The 23,084-nt window shown below is 32.0% G+C and overlaps 1 protein-coding gene across 1 annotated transcript in view; it reads right to left on the minus strand.

Moving 5' to 3' along the window:
- Adar (adenosine deaminase acting on RNA) overlaps window positions 1-23,084 on the minus strand; it is a 349,448-nt gene that overhangs the window by 81,935 nt on the left and 244,429 nt on the right. The window contains exon 5 of the mRNA XM_089597228.1: window positions 21,581-21,875. Within this exon, the coding sequence (XP_089453354.1) occupies window positions 21,581-21,875 (295 nt within the window). The remainder of the gene's footprint in view (window positions 1-21,580; window positions 21,876-23,084) is intronic.

Raw genomic sequence — 23,084 nt, forward strand, 5'->3', positions numbered from 1 at the left:
TCATTTGTCTTTTTATTAAATTACAAGAGACATTTAAAAAGTAAGTTTCCCTGTTGCGGAAAAAATAAAAACCAAGTTTCAGGCTGTATAAATATATTTATTTATTTCTTCGACTCTTGAGCTATTTTTCTACATAGCCACCTTGGACTTCAATACATTTTTGGTATCTGTTAGAGAGCTTTAGTAAACTTTTCTTAGAAAATTGAGTGCCCTATTTTTGATCCACGATTTTACTACTTCTTTGATTTTGTCACTTAAAGTGTAGTGTTGACCTCTCAAGCTCGGTGAATTTAAAATTCAGGAGGTATTATTCTCCAAATATCATTAATATTTCATCGTATGTCCTCCTGAATGAATTTTTAAATCGCTGCAGTCACATCATCCGTAATGGCGCTTTTTGGCAATCCAGCACACCACTTATCCTGCATTTCTGCTAGTCCGCTGAGAAAGTCTATGCACCATCTCTGCACCATCTGCACACTCATACAGTCTTCATGAATAAGACACCAACTCACTGGAAATCTCATAACCATTTAACCATTTGGCAGTTGAAAAACGAATAACCGAATGTAATTTACAATCAGACACGCCTTACACTGGTAACTCTATGACTAACGAAGTCGTACTGCTGAAGAACGTATTCTTGGGCACCAACATTGATTCTGCTCTTATCGTTACAACTTACACTGAATGTATGTTCAGCTAGAGTCTACTAAGTGGCTTCTGAGAGAAACGCCAGACTGGAAAACTTACTTTTTGAATACCTCCGTATGTAAGTTATTTAAATAAAGTTCAGATTTTTGTCTTTAATCTAATTTAAACACAATATACACTGAAAAGAAGATTTAGATTTAATAAAAACTGTATAAGACTGAAAAGCATTAATTTTTACAATATTTTAATACATATGCGTTAAGGTTCTTGAATAAATGTATTATAATTACAAATAAAATGTTAAGTAGTATATAATTTGGAACCTTTGCAAAGGTAATTTTGTGAAAAGCAAATCACACATCTACATCAAATTTTGTCAAAATAAAAAAATTTTTTTATAACAATATCTAATACTACCAGATAGTTATTACATCCTGTTTGTATAATAGTTGACCTTTCATTTTGCATTTTAATGGCACGACGCAGTGTTGCAAAATAAAGAAAAAAGTGCAAAAATTCGTGCCTCTCCGAAATTTGAGTTTAAAAAAATTGTATGATACCTTATTTTGTTCTTTTTGTAATGCTCTATAAAAAAACCAAGTCCTTTACCTGTGTATATTATTGCTGTATATATGTATAAAACGTAAATATAAAATTACTACTAAAATTTTCGTTTTTCCTCAATATTTTCGTAAATTTTCAATCAATTAAAATAATTTTTAATGGAGACCGACGCGTGTAACAAGCGTATAACAAGCGTATTACTGTAAATTTTTGAATAATAATTAGCACCAAATTTAAACTAATGACTACCTCGATTTTTGTAAGAAAAGACGTTTTTTTCGAGGTATAACAAGAAATTTTAATTAAATGGTAATAATTTTTAATGAAAGTTGACGATAGTATAAAGTAATATGACAGTAAATTTTTTAAGGTTTTGGGAGCACAATTCTCATTTTAAACTGCTGATTGTATCGTTTTTTCGAAAAAAAGACGTTTTTCTTAGTACAATTTAGCGGATTTTAATTAAATAGTGATAATTCTTGATGTGGGTTGAAGATAGTAGCAAGTATCAAGACTGTAATTTTTTCGAAAGTTTTAAGATTTGAAAAAGTATTCATAAATTTACAGTTATAATATTAGAGTTTTCGTAAAAAAATAATAACCTAGCCATTTTCTTATTGTTTATTATAAATTATATCACAAAATCAAATATGTGTTTTTGAACTTTCGAATACATGCAACATGATTAAACAATTTGCAAAAAAAAGATTTTTATTTGAAAATAATAGTGTGCATAAAACTGCATGGTCACGCATCAGTTATTCTTTGCCTTTTACGAAGCAAATATTTTTTTGGAGCTATTCAGTCATTATTAAAATTAATTACCGCTAAAATTATTATTTTCCGTATTTTTTAATTAACTTGTTTCGGAAATTAATTAACTAATCAACGTTATACATGTGTTTTCATTTTGTTAATGGTTTTTTTCGTGCACGAATGCTTTGGTGGCTAAATGTTTCTACAGTAGTCGTAGTCTTCAAAGTAATGTTTTACACATGATAATCACTTACTATAAGACTAAAATTGACAGGATTTTCGAAATTTTCAGGCCTTTCATTGGTGTATCCACTTTTATACCATAAATATTTGAATAATTTTGTGTACCGTGGCAAGAAAGTTGATTATTAACAAATAATTGTAACTTAATCATGATACTTTTAAATGTTAATAAAGATTAGCGTTGAATAATTTAACACTACCTGAGAAGTGGTAAACGTAATTTTTCCACATTTGGAAACCAAAAGCATCCAATACTTGCATGTTACTTGAAATACCTGTAGCTTTTTTTTCATTCTATTACTATTTCATTTGATGTAGTCATTTCTTCTATAATTTTGTCACAATGGCCACTCCACGAATCAATAAAAAGAATTGAAAGATATCTAACGTTTCGAATACAAATATCCTTAAGCCATGTTTTAAAGTGGTCTGAAAGATAAAATGAGGTATTAATACTTCATAAGCATGTCCCGTATAATTATAAATGCACGTAACCTGTTGTAAATTTTCCTGATTTTGAAGAGTACCCATAAATATTCTCAGGTCTAAGCAAATTGCTTTTAACTACGGGATCAAAATGCCAGGTTAGCTCTCTTCTACTAATATTAGTGAGTTGAAAGAGTATTGTTGACCAACTCGTCTCAACTCTCTCGACAGACTGCCCTTAAATATAACATCCTATAATCTGATCTGCCCAGCTCTTCTATCTTTTAGAACCCCAACTAGGAGAAGTGCACGGATGCATAACTATATGGGTCATTCTTTTAGAAACCAAACCTCTTTCTAATCGACCACTTTTCGTTATAGCTGAAACGTTTGTTCACAAACCGAATCTTCTACAGATTAGAAAACTAATATTGATTGTGGAAAATATTATCTCCAACTTTGATAAATAATAAAAAATAATCTTACTAATTTATAGAGCAAAGTCGCTAAAGCCCTTGTAATCACTAACCGCGAAAACTACTGAACCGATATTGCTGAAATTTTGCATACTGATTCTTTATGATTCTGAGATGGTTTTCGCATAGTTTTTTTTCTTAAAAAAGTTAATAACAATAGCGATAAATAAGCTCAAAGTTTTGCTAAAATAAGCTAACTTTGCGCTTTAATTTAGTAGGATCCGCTAGGTGGCGTCGAGGTAAAATTGGAGCCACCCGCAACCGAAGATAGTGAAGAGTGGTTATAAGAAGCCCCATCGAGTAGACAATCATCGCAGTCGATCATGGGCACTACACCAAGAACAGAGGAGTCCGTCGTGCAGCTGGGCATCCCGGCTACCGATGACACTCTTCTTTCATGGGCAAGCGAAATAAATCAGTGTTTACCCCAGATCCCCAAAATAAACGAGTGCCACGGAAAAACAGGCATTCGGAACGTCAACGTCTCCGGTGGAATACCAGGAAACGTTTCTAGCCAGAGCACAACCTGCTCTAGCACTTTAGAGTTTGGTGGCCATTTAACCATGCGACCTGGTGCCATCAGAGAATTTTCTACTTCAAATGCGAGCCAGGGAAGACAGCCCTGAAGAGTACGAGAAGCCCGGCCTCTTTAGCGGTCGTCCCAACGGCATATCTACAGAGAAGGTATTCTCCAGGCCCACTTTCCTGACTATCGATGAATGGTTGGTCATCTGGGGATCGACCTGAAGACGAGATATTCTTTGGTCAGCGGTGAACTTCCCTTCCTGTACGGTCTCTGTACCCAGAGACTCAAAGAATAAGCGCCAAGCTACCTGCAGCTGGCTCTTTATCATCAAGAATAATAAGGAATAGCTACAAGTTTCACCACTGGCCTTTTTCAGGGCAGTTATAAGTATTTACGTTCCCTACTTAACCATTAATCTCATCGGTTCTTTTAAGGGCCACCTAAGTTTAAATTACCTAACCAACTAATACATTTTTACTACGATTTCCGGAGACGATTCGTCAACTCAAAGACTATGTAAAGCCAGCCACTATTAAACCAAGTCAGTCATTCACTGGCAGACGTCACGAGCAGAGTTGTTCGTAGCAAGGATCGGAACCTCGGTGACCGAGGACCCTATGTTACCCTCTCAACTTTAAGCATTCAACCAGGAATCACCGATCCTCTCCAAGGTCTGCGCTGGGAGAACCTAACAGCTATGAAGAAAAAATAATAAACGTGAGCCAATGGGACAGTTACCAACGGGCAAGCATCGTTATAGTGCTATAAAATTGATCTTCACACTGTTTGTTTTAACGATGTTACCATTTTATAGACCTGCAAAAATTCTTGATAGGTTTAGTATTACCAGAGCTACCCACTTTGAAAATGCATTTAGATAAGAAACGCTTAAGGAAAGAAAGAGAAGGTAAGCAGAGTAACTGTACTAAATTTTTGCACCTGACGTACCAGGATAAGATAGACTACATATTATTAATTACGTTAATTGATTTTATTTATTAGCTGATCATGTTATGCACTTTTTTATGTTAATGCTTATCTTATGATAACATAACAGTGCTCTTATAGCTGTTTTAAGCAATTTTTTTTCTATTCACGAGAAACTTTGTATATTTTTTGATAGAAAATTCATCAACAGTTGGTTAAAATTTTGAGTTAAAAATTTGTTGGTTTTTTTAAGGATGAAAGGTATATGTTTGGTATTTTCTTTCTCTTGTTCATCAATATTCTAATACTTGAACTTTCAACCTCCTTTTACATCATGATTCAACGAGCTGTTTTTTTTGCACTGGTATGAATTTTTTTTCTTCTCTGGTAGGGCAGACACTGGCCGACGATGGTGCTTGCTATTTTAGCAAAAGGTATGCTCAATGATTTTCACAATTTTTAGCTTATGTTTGCTGTTTTTTATTACAGGTGTGTCTACCAATAGAATGATAGTCTGACTCCGTTTAGGAGACAGATGTACTACTTTCTGGGGTAATAAATTTTTCATACATATACGTATGTGTGTGGAAATAAATGTTTTCGTTTATGTTTAGTCCTGTATCATTGTACTCGTATGCAACGAACATTTTTTTAGAAATCTTCGTAGTTATTCAGTAATTACTGTTCAGTCTAAATTTTATGGTCAATCATGCAATCATAGCTTTCTCTGTGATCTCAGAATAGACGACATGTCCACTTCAGTAAAAGTCAATTTTCTTGTGCTGCTAGTTTTGTTAGTAGGTAAGAATATTAGGATCTTTATGAATGAAATTATTCACAGACTGTAGCTAAGAGCCCAATTACTTAAAATTCCAAATTGCAAACTGTATTTCTTCATATTTTCAATTAACATAAATTAGAAATTTTTTTTTTCGTAAAAATTCGAACATCTTACATCCTTTTACATATACTAATTACAAAGATCTAAAGTGGACCACGTTTACTCGTAAGTGTATTTGTTAACATGTTATTGTTTAATTTTGTTTCTTTGAATTGTCAATAAAATTTTTCTTAAAAAAAAATTAGATGCCATTAATTACCAATTACAACATTGCTATAATTCTTACAAACCAAACACTAATTTATCAAATAAAAAGTAAATTTAAAACAAAAATATTATGTAAGCGTCAGAAAAATAATTTTTACAATTCAGAAGTTGACGTTCAGCAGAAATGCAATCATTTTCAAATTCAATTGAATACAAGATTTAAGGAATTAATTGTTTTCACGGAAGAAGAGTTTTCTAAGGGCTCTAGCAAATGTATAAACGTAAACGCAAAAGATTACAGACAGACATTTATATTCTAGTGGGCTTTGCCCCCTGTGTGCCCTGCACGCCAACTCCCAGGAGACTTTGATTTATTCAGGAAATCACATCAAATTAACTCATTTTATTAAATACTGCTATTAAAAGATTAAATATTGTTCCCCAAAAAAATAATAACCATTTCTGTTCACAATTAATATTAAATAAGGTAAAAAAAGTGACATTATTAGAAGATTTAGAAATATACAATGAAATCATTCATCAAAAATTTAAAGATACTTTTGTAGCAATAGAATTAATGGAATATGACACCCAAATTGACGATGTATTCAAAAAATCTACTACTATTATGTTGTCTTCTCAATTGAGACAATTTTTTAGATAGTTTCAACATTCAAAAAATATTTTTGGTTAAAATATTTGGAATACATATAAAACACATTTTACAGAAGATTTCATTTTTTATGAAAAAAAGTTTTGCTCTTTTGCACATAATTCAAAATCTTGCAGTGAAAGACAAGTTTCGTACATCGTTTAATTTACCTACATCTGAAAATATTGATTTTGTACAAAAACAGATCACTTAGAGAAAATTGCGTAGAAAAAAAGTGGGCCAAAATAAGTTGGAAAAAAATGAGGGGGGGGGTATGAGAATTTATTATTATACTTTAAAAAATAAAGTTTTCAAATAAGATGAAAGGTGGAATAAAGACACAATACAGTATTGATGAAGAGACATTAAGGGAGTCGACTAATCCAACGATAATATCTACATCAATTTTCCGATATAAATAAAAAATAATATTGGTGAAGATCTGCCACCTTATTAACTGAATTTAAAAATTACAGCAGTTATTATGTTGATAAAAAAAATTGAGTACAACGGACAGTTTTATGTAATGGCACAAAGTTAAAAATAACGAAGTTGTTAAAAGTCAATATTGAGGTAGAAATAATGTTGGGTGAAAAAGTTAGACGAATAGGTTTTATACCATAATTACTTTAAAAACTGTAAAAACACCATTATGACTATTAACTGCATAAAAAAAGCGATTTCTCTTAGTTATAGCATTCTAATGACTATAAAAACATTACAAAATTAAACTTTTGATATGATAGGACTACATTTTTAAAAAACATTGTTTTCACATGGTCCATTACATGTTGCCTTATCAATATAGATGACTAAAGATGGGACTTTTGTGTAAATTCAAATTAAAAATGACGCTTAGGTAAAAAATGTTGTGTGAAACGAAATTTTTCAATTATATATAAATTTACATTGTTAATGTTTGTTTTAAATCCCCGCAGCTCTGTCTCTCCATGGTTTAGAGGGCTGACTGGCTTTTTACGTAATTACAGAAAAAATCCCTATTAAAACACACACACACACTTACATATAGTTTATATAATTTTAATTTTTATAAATATATTTTTATGATTTTGAAACATGGAAAAATAAAGGGGCACGTAACGTTATGTAAAAATTTTTTAAACAGCATTCTCCTTCCTTAACATTTCTTCAATTGTCTTATTACATTTTACTAGCAAAGTTCTGATAATTCTGATAAATTTCTATCTTTCTCTTATTTTGCAACATTTTTTTGGAGAGTACTTTCAATCTATACATTGTATTATAAATGTTATTTTTTATGTTAGGCACATTTTCATGGTTCGACAAAAAGATTGATTGAGGATGATTTCCACTGTTGCTATTATTTAACCATAGTATAAAATTGTATACTCACACGTACGTATATCATGTCACACACACACACACACACACACACACACACACGCACACACACATTTACATAATAATAAACAAAAGCGGGTTGCGTCACATGTGATGCACCGCAGAAGTGAGAACTTCGAAGACATGTAGTTATGAGTGGTCCATCTATCTGTTCGTCTGCGATTTTGCGTTGTTTAAATAAGTTTTAAGGTTATTGTTGCGCAAAATCAAAGAAAAATGTATCCTACATATTTGTGATAATTTTGCAAATAAGCTAATAAACAATGTAATTTTCACCAGATACTGCCTTACATACAAAAAAGACAATATAGTTAATTTCATTAGCAAAGACTGTCAACCAGTCATATCTGTCTTAAAACTGTAGAGATCGATAGGTGCACTAGACTTTAATTATTTCTATCCTAAAAGAATGAGTATTCCATGACTGTCAACAGAATATGTCGTGATCTGATTGGTCGTGAGTGACAAAAGGCGGTACATTTAAATGTACTTATGAGATTAGGTAGACAAGCGCAGGCTAATCGAGGTCATTTTATTTGTTTGAATTTACATTTATTTTTAAAATATAATCATTCGATTTAAATTAATTAATTATTAGAAATATGTATAATCGAAAAAGTTTGGCGGATTGGCGCGCGGATCACGCAGGGGGCGAAGCCCCCTAGTAAAATTAAAAAAACTAAATGTAGGCCAAATAATAATAACACTTGATGGAGGACAAAAGATATTGCCAATTATTCTTAGTTGTGTTACGAGTTTATAACTAAAAGGATATTTAAAAAACTCGGCAAGATACACACACAAATTACGGTAAGTAACAGTAAAATTGATTTTCCAAAAATGTTAAAGCGTACTAAATTAATACCAACACCATATGACAGCCCTGTTGGAGAATGTATGGAAATAAACCAAACTTATCGCAACATTAAACAATACTTTTATCCCCTGGAATAAGAAATAATATTCCTAACTATGTTCGTAAATGTAGCAAATGTCAAGAAAATGAAATCAAACGAATGAAAACAAAAGAACTTACGTGGCTTACAGACACACTTATTAAAGCTTTTAATAAAGTTTTCATTGTTACAGTCAGTAAACTAAGAATAATACCAAATAGCTTAGTCAGCAAGGCTGTTTCTCCCCTCGATAATTGATTTTTACGTTACGACGTATTTTTTTTTTTTGAAAAGATAGTAAAAAGATTTGCTAATTACGAATGTCGTTATCTACAGTTTTAATTGGTGGGGCAACATTTTTTAATTTAACAATTTCTGAAAAAAATGACTCTTTTTTTACTTTTTGCCGACGATCTCTTCTCTAGGGTATTTTTTGCTTTATATGCCGCAGAGATTTTTTGTTCTTCATATAATTACTTACAAAAGTCACTACGTTTTTTTGTTCATAAATTGTGTTGAAAGTTCAAAAAGTTATTTTTTTTCCACATTAAATATATCAAACGCATAAGTATCTACAAACTTGAAATTTTCAGAATATATCGCTATTACAAATACAAGTAAGTACACCAACTTTCAAAACAATTAGTTTTGAACTTTTTGATTCATTAATCAAAATTTTTTAATGTCTTTAGTTGCATAATGGGCCAAAGTTCTTGATCTACCATCTAATTTTGATTAAACCTAGCTTAAGAATTCAAAAAACTATTCAAATTCAATATCTTGCTGGAATTAAAAAAAAAAATTAATCTTTATCGATTTTGTAACGATTTCTTTGACCATATTGGCGTAAGGAACCATTTAACTTTTTGAATTGTAAATACTGAAGATTCGCTCTTGCACGGTTCAAATGTTGATATTTTTTACAAATTAAAAAAAAAATTTTTCACTCCAGGACCTTCTGGAGCCAAAAAAAAAATTTTTTTTCAAAAAATTCGTGACAGCGTATTTAACGTTGTTGACTTCTGAAATTTGGTGACGTTTAAGTTCAATAGTTGTACTTAAATAAAAAAATATTTCAGTTCCTTAGTTTTATTTTTAGTATGAGAAAATCAATGTCAAATTAACCGTGCAGTAGCCGAGGGTGCTATCAGACATGCAGCGGCAGAGTGGGAGAAGAGACCAGCCCAGCGCTCGGGTTTGGCTCTGCTGCTGAACTGAACTTTTACGCTTCAAACCGGACGTGCTCGTAAAACCTCATGTATCTTACCCTTCATACCATCTATGAAAATCCTTTTGGAATGAATTTGGGGTAGCTTGACTAGATATATCACTTATTTTTTTATAATAATTGAAAAAAAACAGTTGCGTTAATATCGATTGTATTAGATACATTGATAACTGGCCTAAGACATTAATACTGTTGTTTTAGAGTAGGAATAAAATATTTATACAAAAAAATCTGTTATATGCGAAGGATCTTCAATTCATCCTTCAAAAGTACTTTAATGTTATGCTCACCATTACTTAAGATTGACTTACAAAACTACGGGGCTTTCGACATCCATAAGAATTAAGTCATTACATTTACCTTCCGTAATATCTGATTCTTTAATACTGTTATCAATTTCGTTATCTGACCCATGTGAAATGCGTTAAAACTCACTATACATGTTTTACTATTGTCGTGTTCAACGGCTTTCCTAATACTAGTAATTTATTATAAAAAACTGCAGGGAGATTAAGAATTTTGATGCTTATCCAAAAAAAAACGGTATTACTGTTTTAGGTCAGGTTTTAACGTACATAGTACAATCGATATTTATGCAACTGCTTCATTTAAATTGTAATAAAAAAGTAAATTGTACATTCTTGTGTATCTTGTCAAGCTACCCCGAATTCATTCTAAAGGGATTTTCATAGGTGGTATGAAAGGTAAGATACATGAAGTTTTACGAGCACGCCTAATTTGAAGCGTAAGTTCAGTTCAGCAGCAGAGCAAAACTTGAGCACTGGTCTCTCCCCCGCTTCGCCACTGTATGCCTGTCAGCGAACTTGGCTACCATACGGTACACTTGACGTTTGTTTTCTCGTACTAAAAACAACAATAAGAAACTGGAATAGTTTTTTCATCAAAATACAACTATTAAACTTAAACCTTACTTAATTTCAGAAATCAACAACGTTCATACGGTGTCACAAATTTTTTTTTAAATTCGTAAGAAAATATCAGCTTTTGAACTGTGCAAAAGCAAATCCTCAATATTCACATTTTATAAATTAATATGGTTTTTTACGTTTGTCACAAACCAAAATGATTAATGAAATAGTTATAAGATCGGTAAAAACGGATTTTTTTTTTAATCATAACAGGATACTGAATTAAAATAGTTTTGGAGTTTTTAAGACAGATTTGATCAAAATTAAAGGGTACCAAAAACATTGGCGCATTGTGCAACGAAGCCCTTTAAAAAATTTTGATCGTTAATTAATCAAAAAGTTCAAAACTAATTGTTTTGAAAATTGGTATACTTACTTGAAATAGTGGTACCATTATATTTTGAAAATTTAAAGTCCGTAGATACTTATGTGTTTAAGATATTTGATGTGGAAAAAATATTAATGAACAACAAAACGTAGTGACCTTTGCCTACCACTATTTTGTAAGTAATTCTATGGGAAACAAGAATTTTCTGCGGCATATATAGCAAAACACGCTCTGAAAAAGAGAAATTCTGCAAAAAGTAAAAAAAAGTCATTTTTTTCAGAAATTGTTAAATTAAAAAACGTTGCCCCACCGACTCAAACTGTGGATAAAGACATTCGTAATCAGCAAGTTTTTTTATTATTTATCTAAAAATAAAAATGTGTCGTAACGAAAAAATGAGGTCATATTGCTTCCTTACTTAAGCTAAAATGGTAATTGCCACTTGCTAACAATACAATCCGATTTGATTAAGTACATCATACTAGTCTATGTACTGGATTAAAGATCAAGCACTCTAGCTGATGCACTTAGACAAAATTCACAATGCATCTATAGCAATTTTATTCGATAGACATGCTACATTTATGTCAAATTCATTGGAATAGGTTATGAGAACCCTAAGAACCAATTATCTAACTACATCAGCATATCATTTTAGAACTAATATATCACTAGAATAAAGTCGCGACACCCTAGCTCACGTTATAGGAACTTACTTTGAAACTTATGATGGCTCGGACAATTTGGTCAAATTTGCAACCTTTATATATAACACAAGTTTACACGCTGCCACAAATTCTACGCCCCATGAATTAGTATTTGAGGAAGTAAGAAGATTGCCTTTGAAGATATCTAAAGAGCAAAGGTTATGAACTCATCTATTGTTCTCACAAGATTTCAGTAAATGACTTTAAGAAATGCAAATTACAGCACAAAATCAACAAATAAAAATAAAAATACAAACAAAAACAAGGTACAATAAAAGAAATAAAGCCTTTAAATAATAAATCCTAAAATTATGTGTGGGTAAAGAAAGAAGAGCGTTCGCATAAATTTGATAGGTACCGTAATAAACCCCTTAAAAAACAGTTTTAGAAGGAAATAATGTATCACTTGAGAAAAACGATAGTGACATCATACAAAAACACACAGACGAACCAAACTAGTTCCCCTAATAATAGTATCCTTGTGAGAATCATATTCTACATGTCTTCCAGAAAACAAACAGCGATGCAGATTATATTGGCCGTCTAAATGAGAATTATTAGTGCTTAAAGATTGCGCAGATTTAAACTATATTAATCAAGGTGACTGCAGTATAGAAGCACTGGCAACAAACTCTGGAATATACTATAAGACAACCGGTATTACAAGAATTACAAGGGTTAATTGGAAGATAGTGATTTGGCTTAATATTTATAAATCCATATTGGAGCACATACCTCCTTAAGGATCAAGTAAAATCTTTTGATCATGTATTGAGCGATTTAGTTATTCTAATTGTACTAATTGTATAAAAATGGATCTGTTGAATTGAAAGATAATATAACTGAAAAAATTTAAGGCAGCAGTATTGAACATGATGAATACTAAGGAGTTTCAAGCGGAAGATAACGTTATTCCACATCCCAGTATAAAAACGAAAGAAATGACACCTTTTGCAATTATTAGAAGTATTGCTTAAGTACTCTTCAGCCTAATCACAGAAGACGATTTCAACGTTATGAACACTAACATCAACAATACGCACGTCAATCAAAAAAAATATACCAAATTGTATAAACAAAAAGCCATATTTTTGCAGCTGCATTAAAAGAAATATATACCACTACGAAATGCCATAAACATATTCTCGAAAAATCTGCTGATACACTGACTTCAGAACAAGATTTAACTCTCGACAGATATCTGATACATTTATTAACTTTTAACAGTGGTAATAGTATATTTGAAGAAATAATGACTCTCTTGGCGATGCTATCAAAATCGTTTATTGCTGTGAACAACGTTTCGGCCCGTACAGTAAACCACGTTACAAGGCCCTCATCAGGTACAACTTTCTAAATAACAATTATAAAAGTATAAAAATATGAAACAATAATGTTTCAAGTCAACAATACTTTAAAATAAAATCGCACAATAATGAACACTCACATAGCCATGACAATAGCGACTATAGGTATCACTATAGATGGTAGATCGAAAAATACGCACTTCTAAAGTTCCGATCGTGCTTATATACTATTGGTCAGTGTAAGTGTGTCACTGTACATGAGTATATTTAAGTCACACAACGCTACAGCCACCCCGCCCCAGTACAAGTCAACGAACTCGCATATTTAAATTACAGTAAATCTGATGCTCTATGTGTGTTCGGTTATAAAATTTTTGTAACATAATTTCAAATTTTGTGTGTCATGCATTCTGTTAATATTATTTCGGTAACTATGTATGTATAGTATCTCTGAGAAAAGTCGCTTGAACCGATTACTTTCCGTGTCAAGAATTTTTACTTCATCAAAATTAAAAGAATGATTCGTTTTAGCAATATGGTCAACCAATGCAGACTTTTCCCTACCATGCTTACAATCATTCATGTGTTCATTTATTCTGGTTTTCAAGCGCCTGGAGGATTGACCTATGCAGCAACTATCGCAATCATTACATACAATTCTATATACAGCGTTACATCTATCAGTGTGTTTGGTACAATCTTTGCCTAACCGAATAAATTTCGAGAACTTGTCAAAGCTTGAAAACCAGAATAAATGAACACATGAATGATTGTAAGCATCGTAGGGAAAAGTCTGCATTGGTTGACCACATTGCTAAAACGAATCATTCTTTTAATTTTGATGAAGTAAAAATTCTTGACACGGAAAGTAATCGGTTCAAGCGACTTTTCTCAGAGATACTATACATACATAGTTACCGAAATAATATCAACAGAATGCATGACACACAAAATTTGAAATTATGTTACAAAAATTTTATAACCGAACACACATAGAGCATCAGATTTACTGTAATTTAAATATGCGAGTTCGTTGACTTGTACTGGGGCGGGGTGGCTGTAGCGTTGTGTGACTTAAATATACTCATGTACAGTGACACACTTACACTGACCAATAGTATATAAGCACGATCGGAACTTTAGAAGTGCGTATTTTTCGATCTACCATCTATAGTGATACCTATAGTCGCTATTGTCATGGCTATGTGAGTGTTCATTATTGTGCGATTTTCTTTTAAAGTATTGTTGACTTGAAACATTATTGTTTCATATTTTTATATTTTTATAATTGTTATTTAGAAAGTTGTACCTGATGAGGGCCTTGTAACGTGGTTTACTGTACGGGCCGAAACGTTGTTCACAGCAATAAACGATTTTGATAGCATCACCAAGAGAGTCATTATTTCTTCATAATAATTATCTGCTATCACGAGAGCCACTGACGAACTAATAGTATATTTGGTACCCAGAGATCGAGCCCCTTATAATTTTTATGGACTACATCCAGTCATGATACCTTATCCTGGACAAAATGGATCTGCCTACAAGAAACAATCGTATCCTCACTTAGCAGTAGCAGCAGACCTGATTTATGTTTACGATTAAACGAAGTAAAGTTAAATCAATGTGATAAAATAGTATATAGTATGACCTTCCTTTCTTTGAGTGTAACCCCAGTTAGTTGGCAATTGCAAAAAAATGAGTAAGAGTTTTATTAGTCACGGAAAAACTCTAAGATTAGGAACCAACACACAATTAATGTCTGTGATCAATGATGAAGGGCGGATTCTTTGCCCAGTGTAAAAAAGCGAAGTCGCTTGGGTTGCTAATTCTATAAATGAAGTACTTTCAAGTAGCTTTTATTTAAATCTTAAGTAACTTGCTAAGTAGTTTATCAATCCCTAAAATATGTACCTTTGTTATTTTTGATTATTGCTTTATTGATTTTTCCTTTCTCTGAAAAGTAAATAAGATTGAATCCTTTATGTTTTTTTTAATGATTTGTTTTGGTGATTCTCTTATATCCTAAGCAAATTAGTTTATTTATTGACGGTCAGGGTCCGTAACAATCGCTATAGTGGTATAGACTGAGCCTGATGAGGTTGGCGTTAAGACCAACGAAACGTTGCTCAACAAACATCTGACATTTTTGGAGCTTTTATTTCAACTTCTTGATTAGCTTTTGATACTCGTGTGCTTGTGCACTAACCGTCAATAAATCATGGAAACAACTGAGAGTAAAACTGTATGTTCAACAGCCAAGGTAAAAAATTTATTTATGTTTCTTTTGGCAAACATAAAACTCTTATACATCAAAACTGCATTTTAAAAAAAAATTATTTCTCAGCGAATTGTGAACTAAAGCTAAATATGGTTAGATTAATATTTTCAAAAAAAATTTAACTTTTAAACTTAAAATAAATGACGATTCAATAAAATGTTATTAGCTAAAATAAAAATTTGTAAACAAACTTACAGAATCTTAGAACGCGCAACCACCTGTAGAGGGTTAGGTTTAAATAAGTACACTTGAATTGATTCAATTTTATTTTGATAAGGAAGTTGTGTTTTTATTCGCTGTGTTTATTACTTATATTTATTCGAATCATTGGTGAAATTCTAAGTTAACAAAATAAACTAATTTATTATCATGAAAAATTAAATGTAACAGATGCTTAAAAATTTGCGCTTCGACATGAAATATAATTTTATTTTCAATTTTAATTTTCTTACACTAATTCAGAATGATTTTCTTGTGCAAGAAAATTCTGATTTCAAAATTTTCGTGCACTGACTCTTTCATATAGACACTTGGTTAGACAAGGGCGGATTATTAGCACAGCGAGAGAGTGTTATTACTGGACTCTATGCAGGGTAAGGTCGTCCTCAGGGCTCTTGGTTATCTTGAGCACGGCTCTTGTAATTGGCCCAGATACTTTGCCCAAAGAAGATCATCGCTATTCCTAGTGTCTCGACTACTTTCGGGGTACGTCGTCAATACGCTTTCAGCTATCAAATACCAAAATTCCAAGTAGACAACGGTTAGTATAAGTTACTAATAACTAATACTCATGAGTGACGATTACCCTTACTTTTGCTGTATCGCCCTTCACACTTGATTTTTCTTTCTTTAGGTGCGTGCGCATCGCAGTTAGTATCAGTATAAGAAAGAGTTCCAGGTCTAGGTAGACAGCGAATTTCCGCGTCTCAGACTCGCTGGAGAAGGATATATTTCCTTGCATATCCGCGCCTTTTATGGCCAACTCACAGATAATTCGCCGCCATAATCTGCACGATCTTTCTGCGCACAATCCATTATACATATTCACCAATAATCCTTGCGCATATCTTATTTAGCTTTTTGCGCGTAGTTGACAGCTCACATTATATGCTTCGCGTCAAGAAGAAGTATAACAAAATGAGCGGATATAAATGGAAATAACAAGGGTATTTTGTAAATTTCTAGATGATAAAGAGTGCCTTATTACAATAGTTACACATGCTCAGCTATAAAACTATTCAAAGAACCCTATTCTATGAATAAATGTAAAATTGTTATGCTATTACGACCTGGAGCAGAAGTATTTCAACATTGTGGAAGTATATTAACATCGGAATAGATGGACTTACTTACAAGCTAATAATTCATGGTTATTCTCGACGCCTAATGAATAAAAATCAAGCAGTACCTGTCCTAATTAAATATATCAGCAAAAAAAAGTAAAAGGTACAGGTCTTTTACGGATAAATGATGGGTGTATGGGAAAAACACATCAACTAACCTTAAGTAGTAAACGTAAGAGCATCACTGAGATACAATATACCTACCAGATAGAAGTGAACTTAAACTTGACTGTATTATGTCAACCCTTGAGAGATACTAATGTCTTCCATGACGCTATAAAATCGATTTAAAAACTGAATTTTAATGAACAGGCATGGACATACAAAAAACTAAATGTTTAAAACATAATAAACAACGGTGAAAAAGTACGCACCCGCGAATTTGAGTAAAAAAAAACTTTCTCATGATATTCTAATATGTACTAGTATTAAGGATATTATTCTTATAATTATAATAGCAATAACTATTAACAAAGCAAAAAAATGTTTTAAGAAGACTATGAGATGTAGTGTCTCGGAAAAATTGATAAAACGTACCCACGAAAGGACATTCAGGCACTTTCTACTTTCAAGATGAAATCTACCATCTGTCAAGCAAAAAAGTTTTTTTCATTAACATCATAAAAAAATGATAAAAATGATTTTTCAAATATTGATCCTAAAATACTTATTTGTTTCCTACCATGGGATATAGAAGAAAAGAAAACTGAAGAGACTTCTTTAACCATTTCTCTTGATTTGGAATTTTAGAATATTGTTATGCCACTAGAGATCAACGAGAAAGAATATCTTAAGGATAAATAGAACATGTGGATCCTAAAAGTGGTACTCTAGAATTGCAGAACGATGAATCCTATTTTAAGCTACGTTCTACTTTAAGAGAATACATTTTTTAGTTTTAAGATCTATGAAAACGATAAGCAAATTTATACTTAGTACAATTATTAGCATCACGTATTAAATAAGAAAAGAACAAAAAGAAAAATGCCTGATATAACATATCTAGATTTATATATTCATATTAATAATGTAAACTTAAGTTATATTTATAGTACTAGTATCGTAATGTACTAATAATAAATCCTAATATCTTTTCCTTTTGCACAATCCCAAGTACGTGTATTAATTTTTTAGATCAATCGTTACTTACTTTGGTATATACTATTTTTAGCATAATGCTGTTTCCTTTACAGTAATACTTTAATGCTACGATAAAAGACCAATATAATTAGTATAACATATTTATTCTTATAATACTAGTATGTAAGTTTTAGATTATTTTCAATAGATTTTTACATATAAGGTTAAAATAGTTTTGAAAAGGAAACGGTGATAAGTGAGAACTTTATGAAAATTTTTGAAGTATTAATTTACAATGATCCACTTCTTACCTTAATTCAGATTGCTTACATATACATATTCACCAAGTACGGCAATAGTTTTAAGAAGGGCAAGCCGCTAATCAATAACTTGCATAAATAAATTTTTTTTTCTCTTTTTCAATGACAAAATCTTGATGCTTTAAAAAAAGTGATCCTTAACGAAAGTCATCCCCTTACGAAGCTGATTACGTATTTAATGGCTTTCGGAAGTGTCAAGTAGCGATCGAAGCGAGCCAGTAAGTTTAAACACATAATGTCAGTAAGTGCTGGCTCCATAGTAAGCAAAACAAAGTTTTGACGAAATCTTCGCGCAAGGTGCATTTCATTGCACGGCATTTTAGTTAGTAGTCTACTAAGTAGTAAACTAGTTAGTACACTACTCATCGAGTGTGGACTAATAAAATTGATTAATTTCGTCGGATATGCTACTTGTCAATTTATTATGCGTGGTCTGCTACCGTTCTTATTGATGTTAATATAAGTGTAATCAAATCTAAGTAAACATATAGAAAATATAAATTTTATTCAATAGCAAAAAAATTACCCCTGATTGACTAGTAAATAAATAAGAGTACACCGAGGAAACAAAAAAAATGATAAGCCACAGTAACAACATTGTAAAGAGAGATTAATAAAATAAATAAACTTCATCGGTAAGGGAAATAAATTTAATACCTCCCAATACCCCTGAACACACAGTCTCTCTCTCTCTCTCTCTCTCTCTCTCTCTCTTTCGTTTTTCTTAATTAGTAAATAGCCAAATAGTTGGACTGTCTGCTGGTCCCACAGCCCATAAGGAAATGTAAGACTGCAGTCCACAACTTTCAGTTTTAAATTAAAGGCAGGGTTAAATGATAACTACAATCATTCAACAATAATCGAAAAAAGGAAAGAAGATCCTTCCACAAAAGATTTTAGTATAAAGTATTTTTTTATGTTTTGAATATTTTTTTATAAATTGATTATTGTGAAGTATCCAGATACACTCACTCGCGACGCGCTCTTGGGTTATCAATGTTACACGGAGGGACGTATCAAATAATGTCTCGTGCACGATCTAGAGGTTACCGGTACCGTAACGAGTAAAGGTAGTTGCTCTAGAGGTTATGCAACGGGTAAGTTGTAGTTGAAATTTGCGACCGGTCTAGGAGTCACCAATACCATCCCGAGTAGAGGTGATTACCCTAGATTTTATGCAAGAACACTCGATCATTTATTCCCACTATTTAATACTTATCGATACCGCAATAGGTAAGACTAAATCCACGACCAAAGAAAATAGGAGAAAAGACAAAGTTAACTATTTTAATGCTTGGAAACAACTTATTTTTATTATCAGTATTAAGATGCCTGTTTCTGGGTCTCTAGGCCTTTTTTATAAGGAGTAGCAGACCTCATCCACGCACTGGCTCGACAACGATGCAGGAAAGCTTGCCGGCGAAAATCTTGGAGAAACAGACAATAGCCAAAGATCTAATTTGCTAGAGCTGCTCTAGTTGAGCCACTCAAAAATTGGCACTTCCCACATCTGGCTTGCTCTCCTGCATGCAACAAGAAAGAGGAAGGTGATTCACTCACTCGTGCTCTTCCTATCTCCTTTACATCCAAATTTTACAGATTTTTCATGTAACTTAATATTAACATTAAGATGAGATATTACTAAATTTTACTAATGCTATGCACAGTTCGTTTATTTAATCAAGCTTGTTGCAACAAGAGCGGTGAAAATCACTTAATATTTCGTGTAAGTTTTATTGAATAATCATCTGGTGCGTTGTGGTATTAACAATAGGTTTAGTAGTGATATTTTTTAGTCAGTAATAACTACAATAGTTGGTAGGTGTGCCGTAATCAGGTGTTTGTCGCGACCCATTAATTGTTTACTTAACTAAGCTTGTCGGTCATTTCAATTTATTGTTAGTTACGAATGTATTCCAAAATGTCAGTAGCATGATCAATTCGTACATTTCTTTTTGCCTACTCGTTGGACAGGATATCGGCTCATGGTGCCCTGGGAATTAGAAAATTCCGTTACTTATATTGAAGTGGCCGTGTAGACTCTCTCTCTCTCTCTCTCTCTCTCTCTCTCTGGCATATCTGAGCCAGAAAGAGGGGAAAGAGCTATTGTTGATTATCGGCTTGACTTTCCCGTTTTCCTTTACATATTTAATGAGTAGCAAAATTTGACAGGGTTACTAAAAACAAGGCTCTTGCGGATGGTATAAGAACGCAATAGTGTAAAGGGGAAGCTCAGAAAATCGTACACCTGCAAAAACAAACGAAAAGTTAATAATGTTGCTCTGTTAGATTTACCGTAGTTAATACTTTTACTCATACTACTGCAGCTTATTGTAAGTTTCTTGAATTAGGTCTAGCCATGTCTGTCTTATTATTTAAATGGACTATACATCATTTTTGTTTTAATTCTATTTGTTTTAATCTACCAGCACAACTTCTCTCAACTAATTTTTGCATCCATTAGTTCTTTAAAGTTATTTAATTTTTTATCTTTGAAAAGTATTTCGTTTTGTTTTCGTTTCTGGTCAGCAGAATATCTTTTTTTTAAGAATTTGTAAGGAATGTCGTAGTCTCACGAAGCTGGAGAGATTTAATTAAACATATTTTTTTGACTACAAAACAATAAATAAAATAATTGTTTAAGGCTTAGTAACATAGAAGTGCAAGACTTATTAAGAAAAGATTATACTTTAAGTATACTACCAGAGGATTAGTAAGCGGAACAGTACGGGACAGACAAATTTTTAGGTTTTATAACTAAATTTAAAAATTTCATAAATACCATAATATAATGAAATTATCATTCACAGAATCTACTTAATTTAGACTAGAAAATAAAAAAATTAAACAAATCTTCCTTCCTGACAAGTGTAAGATCTTGTGCTTACATTTAATCTTTCCTAGATCTTAAGAGAATAAATAAAACCGGTCATAATTACTGCTCAAGGCAAACAGTGTCAAACGTTAAGCATTCCATAGCCAATTAATCAAATTATAAAAATCCTATACGCAAACTAAAGCAATAAATATTCTGTGGCTTTTTTATGCTAAAAAATAGTACTTCCACATTTAATATGCCCAGAATGTAACTTAACCAAAATAGTTGTTTTACATTTCAAAGTTTTTCTGGTTGATACAATACAAGCTGTAGTTAGCTATTGCCATAATACATAAATAAACAATTTTGAATAGTTAAACAGATGAAATTGACTATAAAAATTATTGACAAAAAAGAGAGCAGTTAATAAAAGTTATGTTATATATCTTACTGATTTTTTTTATACAGATATACAATAAAATTCATTTTTAGAATTTCTGTTTTCTTTGCTAATAATAAATATACTATGAATGAGTTTTTACAACGCACTTAAATTTATCATTTTTAAAATGTATAAAGAAAGTCAAAAAGCTTGGAGACTATCTCTTACCTAATACCTAATAATGAGAATCTCATTTTTATAGGTTTGTAATAAACATAAACAAGTAATTTATAAAAATACACTAACCAACTGTCCAGTTAACACTATAATTGGGTGCTTTTCCAGGCTGTCTGACTTCTGATGATGTGATCAAACTCATTAATGGTTTATTTAAACGATATGGTGGAGGTAATCCTTGAATCGTATTTTCGATACGTCCACATACAGCTCTGTACATATGACTAGGATTCAAAAGACTTCCAAGAACAATACTGTGAAAATATATTGGTTCTAAAAAATGACTAAGTAGTGCACCTTGTATACCCAAAACGTTCCATCGTGCAATTTTATCAGAACAAGACATTGTTAGGAGTCTTTGACCCTGTAATAAACAGACATTTAAGATTTATAAGAACAATGTTATAAACTATAACAATTAAATGAAACAATTAGTATGTAGAATTGTAAATTAGAAAATATAAGTTATATGACTCATGCTCCTGTAACATTATCATTAGACTTTAACTACAACAGAAAAAGACTTATTCATATGTTACTTGAAATCAATTCAATGAGAAGGGACTTAATTTTTATGTAATAAAAAATGTAATACATGGTTATATTTATACTACTTCTTTTTCCTTTCATTTAAAAAAAAAATTTGAATAATACAATCATCGATCATATAGAAATACGGACTACAGATTGGCCACCAATACAATGTTTGCTCCCGGGACACCGATACACCGATAGCTGCCCTGCACAGATCCACTCTCTCAACATCGCGCACGCGCGCACACACACATCTCCGAGGTACGGGTAGGAAGCACGGAAGGGGAGTCAGACCACACTGAAAGAAATTTGGATGTAGGATATCTCCAACCTTGGAAATACCCAAGCTCAATAAATTTCTTACTTCTAAAATTTCAAAATACGACTGACATCAATCCAAACTTGGTAATATATCAAGTAGAAATTTTTTGAAGTATCTTGTTTCCAAATTGGAAGGCTCATCGTACGTATTTGGTAGCGTCAGATGTCGACGAATCGTTTGGACGCAGAGAGCACGACGCTGGAAGCGTCAAACCTCGGAGTTGGTAAGCATGTAGCAATTGTAGCATCAAGAGCGACTCTTTAGATGTCACTTGTGAGGTTTAACGTATTGTATATAGAAAACTTGGTGTCGAATAAGTAAGTTTTCTACGCGTAGAAAACACGTCAAATACCTCAAACACTGTAGAAAATTTTAAGGCTTTTCTACATAGTAATTGACGTAGAGTTCTCGACAATTCACATAACCTTAATTTCAAGTAAACCGTAAATTCAGTCTACTGTAATCTTCGAAGTGTAAGATATGTACTTCCATTGTCGAATTAAATTTAACGTGCTTTACAAGTGTTTGTCTTACCTTCTTCGATTCATTTTTTTTTTTACTTTAAAAATATTTACATACTTAATGATGAATATTAGTAATAACACAATAGATGAAATTATAATTTTAGACACAGTTTAAAAGAGAAGCTTTACGTACGTTTTTACATCGTTTTAATTTTCACAAAACGTTTAATTCGGTTTTCTACGTTTTCTACGT

Source organism: Copidosoma floridanum, unplaced genomic scaffold (genome assembly GCF_036245765.1).
Source record: "Copidosoma floridanum isolate Cflo_tuat_1 unplaced genomic scaffold, Cflo_Japanese_pri ptg000031l, whole genome shotgun sequence".
NCBI classification, from domain to species: domain Eukaryota; kingdom Metazoa; phylum Arthropoda; class Insecta; order Hymenoptera; family Encyrtidae; genus Copidosoma; species Copidosoma floridanum.